Here is a 19,095-nt window from a genome sequence, read left to right as displayed (position 1 = left end):
TGGGGAATCATAAGATCTGGATTATCAAGTATGCATTAATTTTAAAGTCTAGTACTATTTGTAATAATTATAATTGGAATTAAAATATAATCAGACATACAAGGCAATCTAGCCATTCATTGTTCAGCAACTGCTGTACAAGTATCAACTATGACATTATTTTTTATGAGTTCTTAATATCTGTATGCCGAGAGATAAAAAGGGGAGTAAAAGGTAAAAGTAGAGGTAAAAGGAGATGTAGAGGTAAAAAGGGCACTGTCTATTTTTGCCAATATTGGGGGATAACACTTACAGTATTTTTTTTACACCATGCATAGGTATAGGATACTGCTATTTATTGAAATGACAAATTCACTTTATGGAACAAGCAAGCTCCACTGAAAGTCATATTAAAAAAAATCTTTAAACAGCTATCCTGTAAAATTTCTCTTTTTGGTGGCCTTTATCTCTGGCATACGGATATATTCATTTAATTTTCATGCTGCTATGGAAACTGATGTTGATTAACATAGATCTCCAGATAAATGAGGATCAGATAAACAAGATTTTAACACATGTCAACACATGATTTTAACATACATTTTCACAAAATTTTTAAATAATGAATCAAATTCGCAAGAACATACTTTTAAACGAGCCACTTCTTCTCCCACCTCTTTCTTGGCTTTGCATGCTAACGACTGGTAATATTCTGCCAGAGCCTGGAAACCAGCCTGTTTGCCAGCAATCATGGACATCCACTCCTGTGTATTAGAAATGAATACTTGCTCTTTGTACTCAAATAAAACCAAATTAAATATTTTAAATCTTAAAAACCAACTTGAAATAAGAATATCTTAGATATTATTAATGTGTCAGAGAATTGAACATATACAGAAAAAAATCCTAAATTTACCTTGTCCCATATGACACGAGTTGTATCTTTCTGCATATGTCGAAGTGCTTCTGCATAATGATCTTCACACTGGGAGGCAACTTTTGCAATAATTAATTCCTTCATGTTGTCTAGATGAAGAAAAGTTTCGAAAATTTTTCTTCAGTAATGCCAATTTCACCAAAATATAAATTTTGGTTGAACCAAGCAAAAAAGTTTTTAAATCTACAAATCTATGATTTCAATTTATTTGCTGACTTTTGCCTCAGTTCATTTGTATGTTGTATCAAAAAAAAATTATATACAGTGAAAATCCTGTATAATGATACCCTTTATATAATAACAATTAAAAAACGTCTATATAAAGATATTATTCTCTGGTCCTGAAGCACTTTGCATAGTGTTAATGTATTTCATTTATAGCGATGTTTCTCCAATCACTCAAGCAGTATTATCACATGCTACCAAATATTTGCTTTTGTTCAGATCTTTTCTAAATCAGCATTGTCACCAGAAAATGAGCTTTTTAGGCATTTATTCACTAAAAAATAGTTGTAATTGATTAATAATTTGGTTAAAGAATCATCCTTGTAAAGAGGTTTACTGCATTGTACTTTTGTGTCTTACAGAAAGTAGCACCATCAACAACTTTATCAACGCTTTTTTCTGTGATAATGTGATGCAAAACAACAATGTTATTGGATGTCCTCAGAAGAACAAAAATAGATGATGAATTTAAAAATATATTAAAGGTGATTTTGAGCAAGATAAAAATATCACTGTGTGAAAATGTCTTCAAAAAATATAAATATCTTTATAGAGGTAAATAAGGATATTTTTATAATAAGGTGTTTATCGCGGTAAAGAATACTGTTATATCAAGGAGCTTGCATCAGACTATAGACAATTCCAAAGATTTTTGTAAAGGGATTTATTGTAATAATGAGAATCGTTTCAGTGAGCTTACACTGTACAGTAGACTTGATAATCTGGCCCGACCAGTAATCCACTGTTTTTTAGAAAGGTTTTCTTCGAGCATGGAAGCGGTAAACATGTTACTGCACATCTTTCTTTTATCAAAGTTTATATTATTTAAATGGATTTTTCAAATGATTTCCAGTAATCCTGTGATTTCTGTAATCTGGCACTTTTGTGATATGTGGGTCTGATATGTGCTGGATTAGCAAGACTCTACTGTATTATTTTAAAAAATAATATTGGCTACATATCACATCTAACCCCAAAGCAGAATGTTTAGCACTGTTCTGCGACGAACCCTCAGCTGACTGGAAATGTTCTGCGGTAAAAATCCCCATACATATAGTGTTTTTTGCACTTTTTCTTAAAATTCTTCCAAATTGTTCTGCAAAATACGTCGCAGATTTCGGCACATTCTGCTTTGGGGACATCTAACACCCAAAACTCCACTGTTGACAGGAGAAAAGTAAATTTCTGATTACCAGCCATAGCCTTGTGAAAAAAACTTTCTTGTGCTTGAGCCAACATCAGTGAATGTAAAGCAGATAATGTATCAGGCTGAAGATCGGGTGTTGGGTCATGTCTGAGATCCCCTATCATTGACTTCACCTGCCAAAAGGTTCCACTGGAAAGCTGTAGAAAAAATTCTAATTAATTTATTTTATTTTAAAAAAAATAGCAACGATAACTTGACAGTAACAAATGATGTTTATATTTTAACTGACCACTATTTGTAAATATGAACAAAAAAAAAAAGCTGGAAAAAATACAGCAAACCTTCACTTAACAGACCTCTATTGTACTTTTTTTTTTCTTATTCAAATGAAATCCTAATTGCCATGACAATGTATATTTATGCTTTTCACCGTATTAGTATAACCATATTTATAACTAATTAGACTGTTTCAAAGTTTATTCACAATGAACAATTACTACAAATGTTTTCACTAATAGAAAGTGTCTGAGTTTCTAATTCAGACAATGTTGGGCAATTACTATACACTAGAACCTCACTATAATGAACCCTATCATAACGGATAGTTAAAAAATTGTAGAAATAAAGAATGCTTATTTTTATCTGACAAGTTTAAAACTCACTTTAAGCATTTAAAAAACATTAACTCATTTGAAAAGCATTTCTAAGCAAGCAATTAAACATAAATTATTGTGTTGAGTAAACATGTTATAAACTGGTATAAATATTATAAACATATATTTCTATACTTTCATTAAAACAGACATCCTTTAGTTTCCTATTAGTCCATTATAACAAAGTTCTACTATACATAAATATGCCATATATATGTAGGATTTTTATTTTCAGTTATTTTTGTTGTCGGTAGATGGCGCTGCGGCACGCAAGTGAATGAGTAATATTGTAAAGATTAGGGGTGGCAACAGTGAGTTTGCCGGGAGAAGTCGGCGGGAAAGGCAGCGTGTTTTTTGTATGTCTGTGTGTGACCGTTTTGTATGTTTTGTGCGCGTAATAAATGTCTCAAAAATGGAGGCTGTGTTTTTTTCTCTGTGAAGAGCCCACATATATTTTTTTAACATTATGAAATTTATGCGTAAAGAAAACAAGTATCATACTATAACTTGAAACAATAAAAATAAAATAATTGGCCTAAACAAAAAGTTCTAATAGTTAGACAACACATAATATAGATTAACTATGAAAATCCATCCTAGAACTTGAGTTTTGATTTTACTTGCAAGCAATACTTAGTATCATGAGATTTACTTGAAAATACTTTGCAGCCAGTTTCAAACCATCATCACTACGGGTATCAGTGCCATGATCAACTGCAATCTGGCTCTGCATGGCAGCAATGTTGAACAGAATGCACAATCTTTCATACAATAGACTCGCTACGGCTGTAAAATATGAATCTACTATATAGTATTCACAAACTTATGAATCATTGAATAATTTTTGCAACACTTTCAAAAAAAAATTGAATCTTAATTAGTATAGAGATTATATTCTTGTTTCACAAAAATAAAATCACAATTTTGTCAAGTCACAACAAATATGTACAGTGATACTTTTAGTTGAAAGTTTAGGCCTAGTCTGTTCCTGAACATTCATTGTTTCACATGAAAAACTATCTTGAAACAATTTCTTATACAAGATCTCTATTAATTCCAATTCGCTGCATTATTACTCATTAAAAATCAACCAGCACAGTACACTATATGCCAAGGAAGTACTTGTCCTCTAAAGCCAGGGTCATACGCATTTCAAGGCCTGCCCAATACATTCTAGGATTGGTCATGGGCAAGCAATGTGGCCTCTACCATTGACAATGATTGTCAATTGTTGAAGGCTGGTCGAGTACCTTGAAGCTTTCAACCCAAGTTAAAGGTGCTGTCTTCCTTCCTGATCTGCCGATCTGTCTGGTCACATGTTGGTCAAAGAATGCAACAATCACAACACTCCCAGGCACATTATTTCCTTGGAGAGTATTTTGTGGAAACAAATATTCACCAAGGAATATTAGACCAGGCTAGGCTAGCATGTAGTCAAAATATGCTGCTGCTGCTTTTGTGCATCAAGGGAAGCATATATCTGTGAATGACTATTGGGTCAGGCTTGACACGAGCGTGGCTTTGGCTTAAGCACAATAGGTTTTGCTTAGAGGACAAATACCTAATACAGCATAACAATCGCTGTCAGCTTTGACTTGTTCAACGTGCCTGAGCTCTCGTATGGTAAATAAACTTTTGCTCCTGCATTTCAAACCCTTTAAATCAAATATTTGCTCACAATTTAAAGAATTTTTAAAAAATTTAAAACTTGAGAATATTTGTAAGTTGAGACACTCGTAACTCTAGGTACTTTCTGTGCATATTCCTCTATAACAGTGGTTCTCAACTTTTTGACTCATGCAGCCCTTTTTAATAAACAATTTCAAGAGCAGAGCCTCATAGTTCCCCCTTTATTTTTGTTTATTCACAAAAATTTAGAGATTTTATTTTCCTGGAGCAGCCTGAGTCCTTGCGAAGAGCACATGTAGCCCCAATGTATCAGTGAAGCACAGGTTGAGACCAGCTGCTCTATAACAAGTAAATGTCAAGATTCAAACTTTACAGAATTTACTTCAATGCTGCAACGAAATGGTACTGATGGTGCATTATTTCATCTTATTGTCCCTATTGGATGAAAGTTATTAAAACACACGAGCTTTTATGGTTAAAAAAATATCTTATAAGAACACTAATGAATCAACAAGAAACTAAAAATGGGAATTTAACAGTGTCTACCACAGACCTAAAGGAAAATTTGGTGACTTTTTCCATGACTTTCCCTTGATTTTTGCTAGACTCTTTCATTATAGCAATCATACCCAATGTGGTGCTCACTGCACCATTGTAAATGACAAAAACTCACATTGAATTAATGGCAACAACTATGTTAAACTTAATGCATTAGAAGTATAGAAGCAATAGAATTTTTTACATTTGTGACCACCCATCCTTGCAAAAAAATTGTATGCGCATTTTTCAGGAGCATAAAATTTCAAAAAGATTTTGACAAGGGACAAGGGAATTTTTAAACCATAACACCTCTAAATGTCCTTTGATACATCAGTGTTATGTGCCTAGGAGGTGCTACAATTTATGTTGCAAATCACAAGTGAAAATCTATTGTAAATTACTCTCCCCCCCCCCCCAATTTTACGGGTTTGATTCCTGATGGATTTTTGCTTGTTTTTGCAATTTGGCTACCCTGTTGAAGACAACCAATAGGCAGAATTAGCAGTTTCCATTCAGACTTTAAAACACAATAAGACCACTTCATCATTTCTTTTCTGATATACAATTCCAGAAAATCTGACAATTATGTTTGTACAAAATGTTTTTATTCATCCATGCGGAAATGTCAAACTTACTCAGACTAGCAGATCCCATAAATAAAGACCCTCTATCAAAAGCATCTTTCCATTTAAAAGGCACCTGTGAAGTTTGAAAAACAATAAAAATGAGTGTGATGATTGCGGCTAATATCAAGATTAAAAACTTACATTTAATAGTTTTTTGTTACAAAATTTAGGAGAAATAAATGCCATACTTACCGGGAATTCAACTGAAGGGCATTTTGTTTCTAGCGAAGTCAAGTAATCGTAATACCTGTTAATTAATCGAAAGTTAAACATAAAACAGTTGTAATTACGTAAGTTTTATTATCAAATTATAAAAAATAAAAATATGTTGCAAACTATCATGCAACTGGAACAGGATCAAGCTTTATATTCATTAAATAACAGATACATAAGCTTTTCGGCACTCATAGGCTCTGTTTTCTTGTGTTTTTTTTTGCCCAGGATTAATTTCAAGTTAAAGGCTTCCTTTTTGTGGGAAAATATGGAAGATATTTTATATAATCATTTTTATATTATTTTATAAAATCAAAATATATTTTTTCCACCTCCTCCCTCCCAATTCTAAATGCGATGCCTTCATATAATTAGTTTTTTTTTTTTGTTCCCACCTGAAATTTGCTGCCCTCCCCTAGTCCTGGCTTGCACACACCCTGAAAACAACTGAGTATGACCCACCTTAAAAGCTCGATTTTATGTAATTCAAAACTCAATATAGCACCAGAATTTTATGACATGGTGGAGTTGAATCAAGGATTCGACTACAGTTGACTCATTTTATGCTGTTTTTGAGACCCGTTCAACAATAAAACTATGTATAATCAACAGTATCATTATCATCATGACTAAATTTACACATACAAAACCTTTCAGTCTGCCAGCCAGACATGTGATATTTCTGCCACTTGCGGGACATGAACTTGCATAGGCGGAGATTGATGTGGAAGTCTGGGGGGGGGCAAGGTCATTATTGCTGGGGGGGGGGGCACGATGATGATGATGTCAGCTCATATATACATTAGATCAGTCGACTTCACCTTTGAGCTGGGGGACGCCCCACCGTATCTCTGCCCATGTGAACTTGTACATAAATAGGGTGACCATAGGACCCATATTTTACAGGGACTTATCCCTTATTTTAACCCATGGTGATGACTCACACCCCTCTATTTTCCACAATAGCAATCTTGGTCTTTAAGTACTTGTCTTTGACCCTTTTTTTGGGCTTCAATTTACACCTTTACTGGGCCAAGAAAACTTTTCCGGGATATCATGAACGGATCTTGATTTTCCTGTATTTTTATTGAAGGAAATAAGGTCAGTTCAGGAATTCATCACATTGTGCTTATCGATACTTTTCTACTGGAACACCTTTCGATGGGAACCCACAGGCCAGTCATTTCAATTTTTTCCGGGGGGGGGGGGCAAAGAACATAAACTCTATATATATTTCACCTTGTTTGTCTATTTGTATTGTATTTTTTAAAGCTGGGGGCAATTTTTAAAGCCCCCCCCCCCCTTTGACCATCCCTCCCAAAATGACGGGGCCTGGGAACCCACTTGCGGATAGGTTGGGCATCCCTCTATCTTGATCATCATCTGATGTGTCAATTTGACAGGAAGTGTCATGTGATGCATCATATCATGTCACTTTCTACAAACAAACTACCTCAACATAGAAATTAGGTCAATGAAAAACATTTACATATTATTTTAAGTGAAATTAAGATCAAACAAATCTCCATTTCTGTTAAGTGCATTCTAATGAAATGGATTACCTGGACATGACGTCTAAAGAACTCTCAGTCTTATCTATGGTTTTCCATGTAGAGCTCATACGCAACTTGTTTAGTTCATTCAAAGCGTTGTCGTACTGAACGGGTTCATCGGCGGATATGCAATAACTCGAGAATAAATTCTTCAGAGGTTTAACCAAGTCAACTTCGTTAGTCTTTTTAAGCGGAACTCCTATGAAAACAGCCATGTTTAGTGATTACCGACACAAGAGAAATAATAAAGAGGGATTTACATTCGTCGTAGTTGTTGTTGTTGTTTACCTAAACAAAAAAGTGATTTTATTTCAATATCAAAATATATACTGATAAGTTTTGATTTAAAAAAAAACATATAAATAATGAAATTGTATTTAAATTATTGTTTTTTAGACGCATTTAATTCATTTTCATGGGTCCTATTTCCATAGGAGAAGGTTTTTGCGCCACGTATAACGTGACTCACCCAGCGCGATACGTTGTCCATTCGCCAACAGGGAAAGCTTCATGGGATAAGCCGACTCTTCCTAGGAACAGGTTTTTCTGCGCCAAGTGCACCGAATAGAACCATTTCACGTCGGCAGAAATGCGTCACGCTACGCGTTCGTGTTTTCCTAGCGTGTGGGGCATCATCTGATCGTCTGCACATCTACGTATTTTTGCCATTTTGCGTGGAGGGAAAGAAAACATAACAAAAGTGAAGAGAAGATCCGCGAAATGCGTAGCGGACGACGCATTCGACTCCTTAAAGCAGGGTTTTCTTCCTAGGAGCAGGTTTCTACAGCGCGAAAACACTGATTTGTCAAAATACCTGAAAAAACCTGAATTTCAGGTTTTCAACCAATCAGCGTTTTCGCGCTGCACGCGACGCAGAAATTCTACTCCTAGGAAAACCCGGCTTAAGAAGGAGTCGGCTATTCACGCCCGACGTAGAGTGATAGAGTGAGGCGTGTTGCGCTTTGTGGGAAAAAAACAGTTGTGTGTACGGCTTTTTTTTATTAGGGAGTGGACAGCGTGTCGCGCTGGGTGATTCACGTTGCACACGGCACTTAAAACCTGCTGCTTTTTGTGCTCTGCGTCATGCTCTGCGTATACCGATTAAGACCAATTCGCGTCGGCAGGAACGTGTAACTTTATCAAGCTGCGCATTTGTGTTTTTCTATCGTAGCGTTGTCATCTGTTCTGTCGTCAGCATATCCACGTATTTTTGCCATTTTACACAGAAGGGAAAGAAAACACAGCAAAAAGCGAAGATCGGCGCAGTCGGGCAATCACGCCCGACGTGATTGAGGCGTGTTGTGTCGTCACTATCGTTATCTCATATCTGAGATATCAAGATGGTGGTGGTTGTGCCGTGACCTTCGAAAGTAATATGTCGCTCCCGTAGGTCACGGTTGTGCTCTGTAGGAAAACAGTCGTACCGCTTTTCCTATTGGTGAGTGGACGCAGGGCCGTCGTACCTGGTGGACGGCGTGTCGCTCTGGGTGATTCACGTTGCACGCGGCGCAGAAAGCCTGCTCCTAGGGAAAAAAACCCCGGCTATGAACGGCTAGCCGTTCTAAAGACACGTTTCCTGTGAATTTGAATGTCAACACACCGTGGATCCAGTCGTCCCTCGTGGGTTTCGTTGAACAATTAAGCTTTCTAGAATTAATTAATTTGAATCGAAGTTTTCTGTTATTGTTTCGGAATCACGATGAGTGAATTAGACGTTATCATCAGTCAATTGGCATCCACTTCGGTGGGGGATGAGAAGGAGGTTAGCTTCTCCGGGAAAGGGATGAAAATGGATTCCGAAGAAGATGCTAAGGAAGTCGTCGAAGCCATCAAGAACTGCCCCGGGATGACAACTCTTCGCTTGGATGGAAACACTATCGGGATCGACGCGGCGAAAGCGATTGCGAAGGCTCTGGAAGGTCAACCGAGTTTTAAAAAAGCGCTGTGGAAAGATATGTTCACCCAGCGAACTGAGCGAGAGATTCCAGATGCGTTGAACTATTTGAGCTCCGGTATCATTCTCGCTAAAAGTCAGCTAGTTGTGTTGGACCTCAGTGACAACGCTTTCGGCCCTCGGGGTTTGAAAGGTATAGTCACTCTATTGAAGTCACCTCCATGCTATACGTTGCTAGAGTTGCATCTGAATAACAACGGGCTCGGAATAGCCGGGGCGAAAATGCTTGCCGGGGCTTTACAGCAATGTCTTGAACAAAGTAGAGCCGCTAAAAGCCCGCTGAACCTAAAAGTTTTCGTTTGTGGTCGCAACAGACTGGAAAATGAGGGTTCGACAGCTCTCTCTGAGTTCTTGAAAGATGTCGGGAGCCTGGAATATATTGCCATGCCCCAGAATGGCATTCGCTCTGAGGGCATCAATGCTCTGGCAGAGGCTTTCGCAGCTAACTCGAATCTCAAAGCAATCAACTTGGAAGACAACACATTGACTCAAAAGGGAGCTGGTTACATCGCTAACAAACTGCATCTTTTGAATGATTTGGAGACCATAAACTTGGGTGACTGCTTGGTTCGAACGAAAGGAGCCAAACTCATAGCAGATGCACTCAACCATTCATGCCCCAGATTGAAAGAACTTCTCCTTGGGTACAATGAAATACGGAAGGAAGGAGGAATCGAGATTGTTAAGAGCATTGCAGATAAGGAGAATCTTGAGAAACTTGTTCTTAATGGTAATCAGTTCGGTGATGGAGGATGTGATACCATAAGAGAATTAATTGGTGATAAAGCTGAGCAGCTGGCTTCTCTCAGTGAAGATGAAGGTTCTGAGCAAGAAGATGGAGATGATGCGGACGAAGCTGAGGAAGGTTCGGAAGAAGAGGAAGACACTTCCAAGCAAAATGGCAGCCTGCACAGGAGCCCATTGATGAAAACGTGTGTCTCATTCAAAGACTTTCTTGACAATCCATCAGCAAGTGCTCTGTGTTCTTTATTTGAATCTGACTGTAGTGTGATGGAGATATTGCCAGAGCCATCCACTCATAAAGAGTTCCTCGACGTGTTTGTAAAGTTAGCACTGCTCGTGAATCCCGGAGATGAGAAAACACAAAAAGCAGCTTGCCATTTTGCTGATGAACTGCTTTCCAAAGCTTTCAAGAAGTGTTTGCCAGGTGAAATGTGGAAATTCAATAACGACTTTGTTGTTGCCATTAAGCTTATGAAGGGGGAAGATGTCAAACCAAACAAGAAAGAGGATATCACTGGTATCTTCCTGGTGCTGCAACACGTAGTGCAACAACCATATTTTGATGAATCTACCAAAACTTTGTTGCAGTTTTTTGCATCTAAACCTCTCAGGCTAGTTCAAGCATCTCATCAGTCTGTGAATGGCTTATTGCAGCGTTTATATTAAGTACAAGAAGCCAGTAGAGGACTTCTTTTTATAAAAATTATGAAAGACATTTAAAGAACGAGAATAAGTCTGTTAATTATGGTCACAAACATATCTCCTTTTTCATAAGTTTTCCTCTGGATTTACAGGTTGTGTAAGTTTTTTTTTTTAATGTGTACCGACACATGTCTGTATTTGTACTAGTTTCTGTCTCTGGATTCAATGAAGCTGTGGATTTTATGCTTCTAGACTTACCAAGGCTTTGGTGAAAAAAGATATGCTTATTTATTAATTGCCATATTTCAGCTTGTTGGTGGCTATATGTAAATTTGTCAGTAAAGAAAAAAACTCTTGTTTGATCATATATGCCATGATTTCTGTTTTTATTAGTTTTTCTATCAAACTTGTCCGTGGGTACACCCTTCTCTAATGTAATATCTGACTTGCAGAGTAGTTGTACCACATGAAATTTGATGATAGACTTTGTCAACTCTGAAAACCATTCATGTAAGCAAGTAAACAATCATTCTTATACAGCTGTTAATAAAAGATGTAAAGATATGAACACACTAAACATAATGTTCTTAATAGTTATCGATTCTGTTGTGGGCTGACTCAAAGTCATTTTCAAGCAATGAGACAAAATGACCATTGCCACTTTTTAAGAGCTTTTGGCAATACATCAGATATATTGACTATTATTGAATCATTGATGGTATTACTATTCTACAAGTGCTCTGCTTTGTCTTATAAATATTGCTAAAAAGTTGTAAAAACTCTCTCTCTGCATATTACTTATTTTCGGGAAGTCTAGTTAAGTTAGATGTGTTATTATAGAATATACATAAAATTCCCATGGTATTAGATACATTTTTTAATGCAAGAGCAGCGTGTCTTGTATGTGTCTAAATGAAAATTGTCAGAAAGGAATAAAAATTCTAAGATTGAAATAAAATATGAGAAATGACGTGCAAAACTAGCAAATTCATTTATTTTTGATGGTATTACTATTCTACGACTGCTGTTCTAACTAATCTCATAAAATTTTTGGCGTAAAAGTTTGAGATTAGCTATTTTAGTAAGTAAAAAGTGCTGAAAGTTAAGAATTTCAACCAAAGATATCAGCGAATTTCCATTTAAACACATCAAATTTCTTTCAGTTCAATAAAACGAGATAAATTTTAATGATCAAAATTTATTGTAATTGGATGGGGTTGTGAAATAATATTTCACTGATTATTATTTAAGTGGGAGTGAAACTATCACAGCTAAGTTTGTCTTGCAGATCATTTTTGATATTTTAGAATCAACCATTCCTTTCAGGCAATTTTTGCAAAACACTAGGAATTAAAACACACCTATATCCATGTATCATAAATTAAATTTGTTATAATTGGCTTTGAAAACGTGCAATACACAGGTATATTAACTTGGCATGTATTTCATTATCAGCATATTCACTAGAGAAAATAATGTTGCATTTGCAATACAAAAAATTATAAATTTAGACCAGTGGTTGTTGGCTTTCATACTCAAAAGCACCCCCTCCCCCAAGTAAATTTTGGCTCTCGTTTTAATGTTTTCTTCTTTTTTTACTGTGGTTTGTAAGATAAGTTTAGTATGAAATACATATCAATATGAAATCTTGACATATCAACTTTAAATGACTGAACTGTTGTTCTTTTTCCATAATATTTTCAAAAGGGAATGCTTTATGTAATGGAATTAATCACTTGCATTCAAGCCGATTTCTGTTCCAATGTGCAAAAGAAATGAAAAATATATTTTGTGAAGATAAATGTAGAATTGTGCTGTGACTGTATTGATTCCAAAATGAAATAGAAACATGAAAAATGATTGCAGTAAAACAAAATCTCCATAAAAATATTAAAGATGTAAAGATCAGGAAAAATATAAAAATTTTAATGTTTATGCAGACACTAATACAGAGCTTGACAAATTCCTGTGTTAGGTCGCCATAGCAACTATGAAAACATGGAATTGGTGCCTAAAATATTTTATGTGTGATTAAATTTAAACCGGTATGCAGCATAAGTATTTTCGGAATTTTGCCAGTGTGTCTACCAACAGGAATAATAGAGATGGGATGAATATTTGGCTGCTATTCTGTATTCAGCCTATTTTTCAAAAATTTGGTTTGGCCGAATAATGCTTAGGTATTTTGCAGAATATCTCTGTAAATCTAAGTGCAACAAACAAATTTCACAAAATTGTATTGGAATTTTTTCCATAAATGAAAAATTTACCTATTACATATTTTATTGTACTGTGCATGTCTCTTTCTGTGAAAGAGGTTATGTTAGGGTGCATTTCTAGGATAAGGAAAACATGAAACTGAAAGTAGAATCCCGCTGCAGTTTCATGCAGTAGGGTTAAGGTGGATGTGAGCATGAATTAGACGAGTTTACTAACTGAAGAATGTACCTAGACAATGAGAAATCAAAATTTCTAATATAAAGCTCAAGACGAGCACCCACACGTTTGAAACACTTCTGATGCCCTGATGATACTGAAAGAGGCAAATTGCGCATCTAAAGAGAAAAAATAAGTCGTAAATTTTATGATGCATTACTAGTAAATAATGGTTGGCATTATCTTAATTAGATATAAAATTGGTTCTGTAATACTAAAATACAGAAAATCATCGGTAAATTCAATTGTCAGTACCATGGCAATAAAAAATTTTCAATTACCAGCTTTTTAATAGTTAAATAATGAATTGCATAATTAAAATTCAATATCATTTGAAATTGCCAATTTTATTTATAATTATGATGAAATTTAAGGAAATTTTATATTCTGCTGCCGAATACTCGGTATTCTGCCAAAACATCAGACAAATATTTGATTACTCGGCCAAATCACTCTATTCGTCCCATCCCTATTCACCAAAACCCTGAACACTCTTGGCTCTTAAAAAATCTGTCTGGTGCCTTAATTTTTTTTTTTTACGATTTGTCAAGCCCTGCACTAATAAAAAAAAAATGTGAAAGTCAAATTTGTGTCTATTTTCTTTCTCTGAAAGACATTCTGTAACATTTATATAAAAATTAACTGAGATATAATGTTCATTTTTTTTATGGACTTTGAAAAGACAAATTTTTCAATCACCTGTATCGTAATGAATTTTTTATTTAAATATATTTTAGGTCAAATTATAATCTTTGACAATTTTTACAATGGAGCAGCATTAAAAATATCCTCAATTTTTACAAAGATGTTGCTATCATAATTGAAGCTTTACTCTTTTTCCTGATCATTTTTTAAATCTATATTTTAGTTTTAAAATCAACCTTAAAAAGTCAGGTTAGCAAATTCAACTTCTGGAAAGTGAAGTGTTCCATCTTTGTGATGTAATTCATATTGTACCACTTTTCCTTTTATATAAATAAAGTAGATCTGATTTAAAAAAGTAACCTCAGCTAATATATATATATATATATATATATATATATAATAATATATATACATAACGAAATATTTTCCAGCTTTCGTTCTTGGTTGAAAACCACTGTTATAGACCGTCCTTAGAGTACTTTGCTTCAACAGTATGTATGCTATGCTGAAATTGAAGTAGTACATAGGTCATTCTTCGGGATGTTGTGAAGAAGTTGTAAATGTAATCTGTAAAATTCAGAGTTTAAACTACAATCGCAGGTTGAAGGATTAGAGATCCACATTGATTGGTTAAAATCCTGAATTTAACCAATCCGTGTCTATCTCCAATCCTTTCACCTGCAGTTGTTTAAACTGTCTGTGAATATGGCCGTAAGTGTTGTTAGTCCTTTTTTTCAGACAAAAAAAATGTTGATCCTTCTACTCACTAAAATGGCTATCTGATATCTTTGTGAAATTATTTTTTGAAAATTTTTTTCTTCTAAGCACTCCTTTGGAGAGTAAGAAAGCTGTAGGTAATACACAGCAGTCTTATTTTACCACAGTAAGAAATTTAGGTGTTGAGTTTTTAACAATAATCTGCAGTTATATGCAGGAAATTACAAAACTTTGTGTCGGCAGCTTTTTGGTACAAAATTATTCCGGTATAATATATAAAACAATCGCAAAATCTTTTTTTTTACTCAACATGTGTTTATTGTCTGATCTCAATCATTTTCAGTGGGAAATGATGTGCACTGATTTTCATTTGCAAACAACCATTGGTCAAAAATGAATCTTCATAGGCTGGCTATGTAGAAATTTATAACTGTCATTGATAATGTTTATGTAGGTAACTAGGGAATAAAATTCTTGAAAAAAAAATCAGTTATTTGTGCATTTTTCTTTTATGATCTTCAGGGTTTCTTTTATTAATTTTGTAAAAATAACCTATCTTGTGACACTGCACCTCCTACTTTCCCTTCTCAGTTTATGTGAATTCCTCACAGATATGTCATGATATTGAAAATTTCTATTCTTTTTTTGTAGGTAAAGCAAGAGCTGCTGAAAATACTAGGCAGTCTGCCTAGTATTTTTTAAATACTATATGAAAACTTGTTTTTTTGAGCAAAAGTGTGATGTCTGTATCGTCATCCACCAAAGATGCTTTGCGCTGTTCTGCCACGAGCCCTCAGCTGACGAAAAAAAAATGTTCAGCATTTTATTAGCCTTAGGTGAATGTCTGAATTTTCATCATGTAAGCATCATGTTGAAGGTCTATCTACTCTGAGAAAAGACTTTTTTGAATTTGAGACTGGCTTGCATTCACGCCTCGAAGTTGAAAAACCGTAGAAAACTAATTACAGCCGACCATTACTGTGCCAACAACATGGTTCGAATCTTAATCCTTACAATGACAGTCCAGGTCAATGACCACACAACTAAACAGCAGCAAACGAGAATACTGTGGAAACTAAAACGGGCACATTAAAAAGTAATATCTCATTGCCTTGAGCGTTCTTTCGATAACTCCGCAAGATGTTTTTCAATTCATGGGGCAAAATTTATAGGGCGATAGAGCATGTTAAAACTCCTTTCGAAGCATCATACGAGCATAAAGGGCACATTGAGAGGTGTAAAACACAACTGTGACAGAAATGAAACTGATTCCAATCATTCAAATATTTTGCAATTTGACATTCCTTTATTGTAATAAGCAGCCACAGAGTGCACTCTTGGTTCACACTCATACATAAATGCAACACGTTCTGCATCAATTCGTTATCAATTCTTCAGAGGGATGATTACAAGAGGTGTACTGATTATACGAGAGCACATGCATTATCATTAATAGTCCCATAGGTTAGGCACTTTGGATTCTCTAAACCCATCACACCCATGTATTGTTATACAAAAAAATATTTCCTTAGTCACCCCCTTTAAAATTTATTGCATAGTTTCAGTGTAAATAAGTGACACATGCAAGATTTATTATTATACTTTATATAGTCTTAGGAATACACTGGGGAAGATTTTAGGAACAAATTTTTTTGGCAGAAATGCTTTCACTAAAAAATTCATTAAATTTTTACTTAATTCATTAATTCACCAATAATTTTCAATCTTGAAACCTTGTCTCAATTTCTGTAAGTTTTTGTGTCATAAAACCACAGGATGTTGAAATAACGAAACTATTAGAAATATTCTGCGAAACGCGATAAGAGGGGAAGACTCTCCAGACGAACTTGAATATGATTGCAGTATGGGTTTATGAATGAACCATGACCCGCAGTGCTGATGGTAACTCATTTTGAATAACTCGTGTTTCACTTGAGAGTTGAGTGGTATTACTATCCCTGATTTGAGAATTCTCATTTACAAGCGGCTTAGGTTTACTGAACATTGTTTATCAATGGTAAAAAAAAAGAAATTTAATAGAATGTGATTCCATTTTCACAAAATTTGTAACAACTCCTGATGGTGAAGAAAGATTTGTCATTGCTGTTTCTCCATTGCGATAATAAGTTCCTTCATGAACTTTTCCATTCTGTTAAAGGATATACAAATGCTTCATCAAATACAGCCAGCTGAGAAAATCAACGCAATTTAAAAAATAATGTAAAAAATGCATAAATCAAAGGAGTCAGCTTTTTTTTCGTAAAACAAAATAGCTGGAAACAGCGATTGAAGGTTTTTTCATTGTTCTGCGGATGAGCAGCAATTTGCATAGTTTGACACCAAAACATGGGGAGGGGACCTCAAGCTAATTCTATTTGTGGTCCCAAGAAATCAAATTGCGGAGAGGACAATTGACGTTATCGAAAAGTCAGCTTCTATTGCGATGCAACTTCCAAGTTTCTTAAGAGAAAATTTTGTTTTTGGAGCAAAATGTAGCAAACAGCCAGAAATTGTAGCAAAATGTAACAGCTTATAGTAATTGTAGCAGATTTTCCACTCCCGAATACACCATCAATCAATTGCTTCGAAAAGTGGGACACCAGTATCTCGTTTAGTGAGGGACAATTCCAGGTTTTTTGGTATCTCGGGCAGTTTTTCATTAATAAGGTTGTTAATAAATGGAATAGAAGTTGCGACCCCGGAGGTAAGCTAACACAATTGACACATTGAAAAAAAAGTATGATAAACACAGTGGGATAAATAGAGAAGCTATCCATACTTAGATAAGACAACCATGATTTTTTTTATGAGCAGTGCATTATATAGTATCAATTATTCATATACAGGGTGATTATAAAAAAAACTATCCCGACATATGGGCCCCTATCTATCATACCATTCACAGAAACTGAATGAAATTTTGGCATAAGGCATTTTGATGTATCCGCTCAAGAATGATATGGAAAACAACAGTGTCACTCTAACAGTTACGGTAACAGTGAGAAAATTTCGAAAATATCAAATGGCAACACCAAGTTTTTTGTATTGGAATGTGATCTCCATTGTGAAAAACCCTAAATAGCGTTCGAACGACAACTGTAGCATGAAAATCACCGGCGGTAGATAGGCTAAAAGTGAGGACAACCAATAAGGACAGAGAAGCAGCATAAAATAAAGCATTTTATTGTGTTTCACAAATTTTCCACATGACCTTGTGGAGGACTAATCAGGCTGGGATCTCAGCCGAAGAAACGGTGTGACGAATGAAACGAACATTAATGCTCTGGTGCACAGTAAAGTCCTTTTTACTTTTTCCTTGCCTAGCTCCGGGAATTTTCGTGCTACAGGCGCCATTCCAACGCTATTTAGTGTTTTTCAGTATGGAGATCGTATTCCAATACAAAAAACTTGGTGTTGCCATTTGATATTTTTGAAATTTTCTCACTGTAACCGTAACTGTTAGAGTGACACTGTCGTTTTCCATATCATTCTTGAGCGCATACATCAAAATACCTTAAGCCAAAATTTCATTCAGTTTCTGTGAATGGTATGATAGTTAGGGGCCCATATGTCGGGATAGTTTTTTTATAATCACCCCCGTATATGCTTTCACATTGGGTTCGTGTATTTTGGTTATATACTGGACATCCATATTTTTTATTAATATCTTTCTTCAGCCACTCGTTGGGCAATTTGCCTATTGTGGCCTTTGCGTTTGTATAACACCCTGAAGTTACACAATAGGTGGAACCGACAATAGCAACATGAGTCAGTCTCTGGGTAAGAGTTTGTACATGAATATATATAAATATAAGTTAATTGGGATCAAAACTTTGTTTTCCTTCTTGTTATGGATGGATATACCACCATTGTAATTTCCTGTTTTCATAAAATTTAACTTGCCTTGTAGCTGCAATCTTTAAAAAAGACTGGTCCATAAAATCTGTGCAAATAGAAGTCATGTATTAAACACTTTTGACTGTTTTGATAGCACCTTAGTTTATCAAAATAAAAAGGCTGTTTATGTTTATAGGCAACAAAACAACTTTCATCCATAGGTTGAAATAAATTGAGCTTCTGGCAAGGGACATTGTAAATAATGGGCATCAACATCATATTGAACAGACATTTTTGAACTATGCAGTAGCACATTGGGCTTCAGATACAAAATTTTGACGACCTCTGCAAAAATGGCAGATACCAAATATAAGCCCCTTTTTATTCTAATTTAAAATCACTGCAAAGTTTTCATCTTAATATAATGTAGCCTCTCAAAAATAAGTACAATTTTGTTACATATGCTGTCCCGATCGAATAAAACAATTCTTTTATTTACTTCATTATCACTTAATAATCTTCTCTCAGGGTTAATCCTGTAATTGGTTGAATTTCAGAAATTGACATATTTCCCACCAAATTTCTGAACTCCAAAATCACGCAACTCAAGGTAGCGCA

The 19,095-nt window shown here is 35.1% G+C and overlaps 2 protein-coding genes across 2 annotated transcripts in view; one reads left to right on the top strand and one right to left on the bottom strand.

Annotated features, from left to right (window-relative positions):
- ALiX (programmed cell death 6-interacting protein-like protein AliX) overlaps window positions 1–7,952 on the bottom strand; it is a 35,034-nt gene extending 27,082 nt beyond the window's left edge. The window contains exons 1-7 of the mRNA XM_089250497.1: window positions 7,512–7,952; window positions 5,929–5,983; window positions 5,746–5,809; window positions 3,594–3,727; window positions 2,335–2,485; window positions 896–1,005; window positions 627–743 (exon numbers count right to left, since the gene is read on the bottom strand). Coding sequence (XP_089106623.1) covers window positions 627–743; window positions 896–1,005; window positions 2,335–2,485; window positions 3,594–3,727; window positions 5,746–5,809; window positions 5,929–5,983; window positions 7,512–7,717 — 837 coding nt within the window. The 5' untranslated portion in view covers window positions 7,718–7,952. The remainder of the gene's footprint in view (window positions 1–626; window positions 744–895; window positions 1,006–2,334; window positions 2,486–3,593; window positions 3,728–5,745; window positions 5,810–5,928; window positions 5,984–7,511) is intronic.
- Window positions 7,953–8,884: 932 nt separating this feature from the next.
- Window positions 8,885–15,120, top strand: LOC149068800 (ran GTPase-activating protein 1-like). The gene has a single exon (XM_089250647.1). It carries the CDS (start codon window positions 9,202–9,204, stop codon window positions 10,864–10,866), a length of 1,665 nt encoding a protein of 554 aa, XP_089106773.1. The 5' UTR covers window positions 8,885–9,201; the 3' UTR covers window positions 10,867–15,120.
- The last annotated feature ends 3,975 nt before the right edge of the window (window positions 15,121–19,095 follow it).

This window comes from Pholcus phalangioides, unplaced genomic scaffold, assembly GCF_987345545.1.
Source record: "Pholcus phalangioides strain wild (caught in Gottingen) unplaced genomic scaffold, Ppha-v1.0 ptg000024l_1, whole genome shotgun sequence".
NCBI classification, from domain to species: Eukaryota; Metazoa; Arthropoda; class Arachnida; order Araneae; family Pholcidae; genus Pholcus; species Pholcus phalangioides.
This window is presented reverse-complemented; position numbering and strand designations above follow the sequence as displayed.

Bases quoted from the DNA above. Each gene is read 5' to 3' on its own strand.
- LOC149068800 (XM_089250647.1), top strand. From the start codon at position 9,202: ATGAGTGAATTAGACGTTATCATCAGTCAATTGGCATCCACTTCGGTG.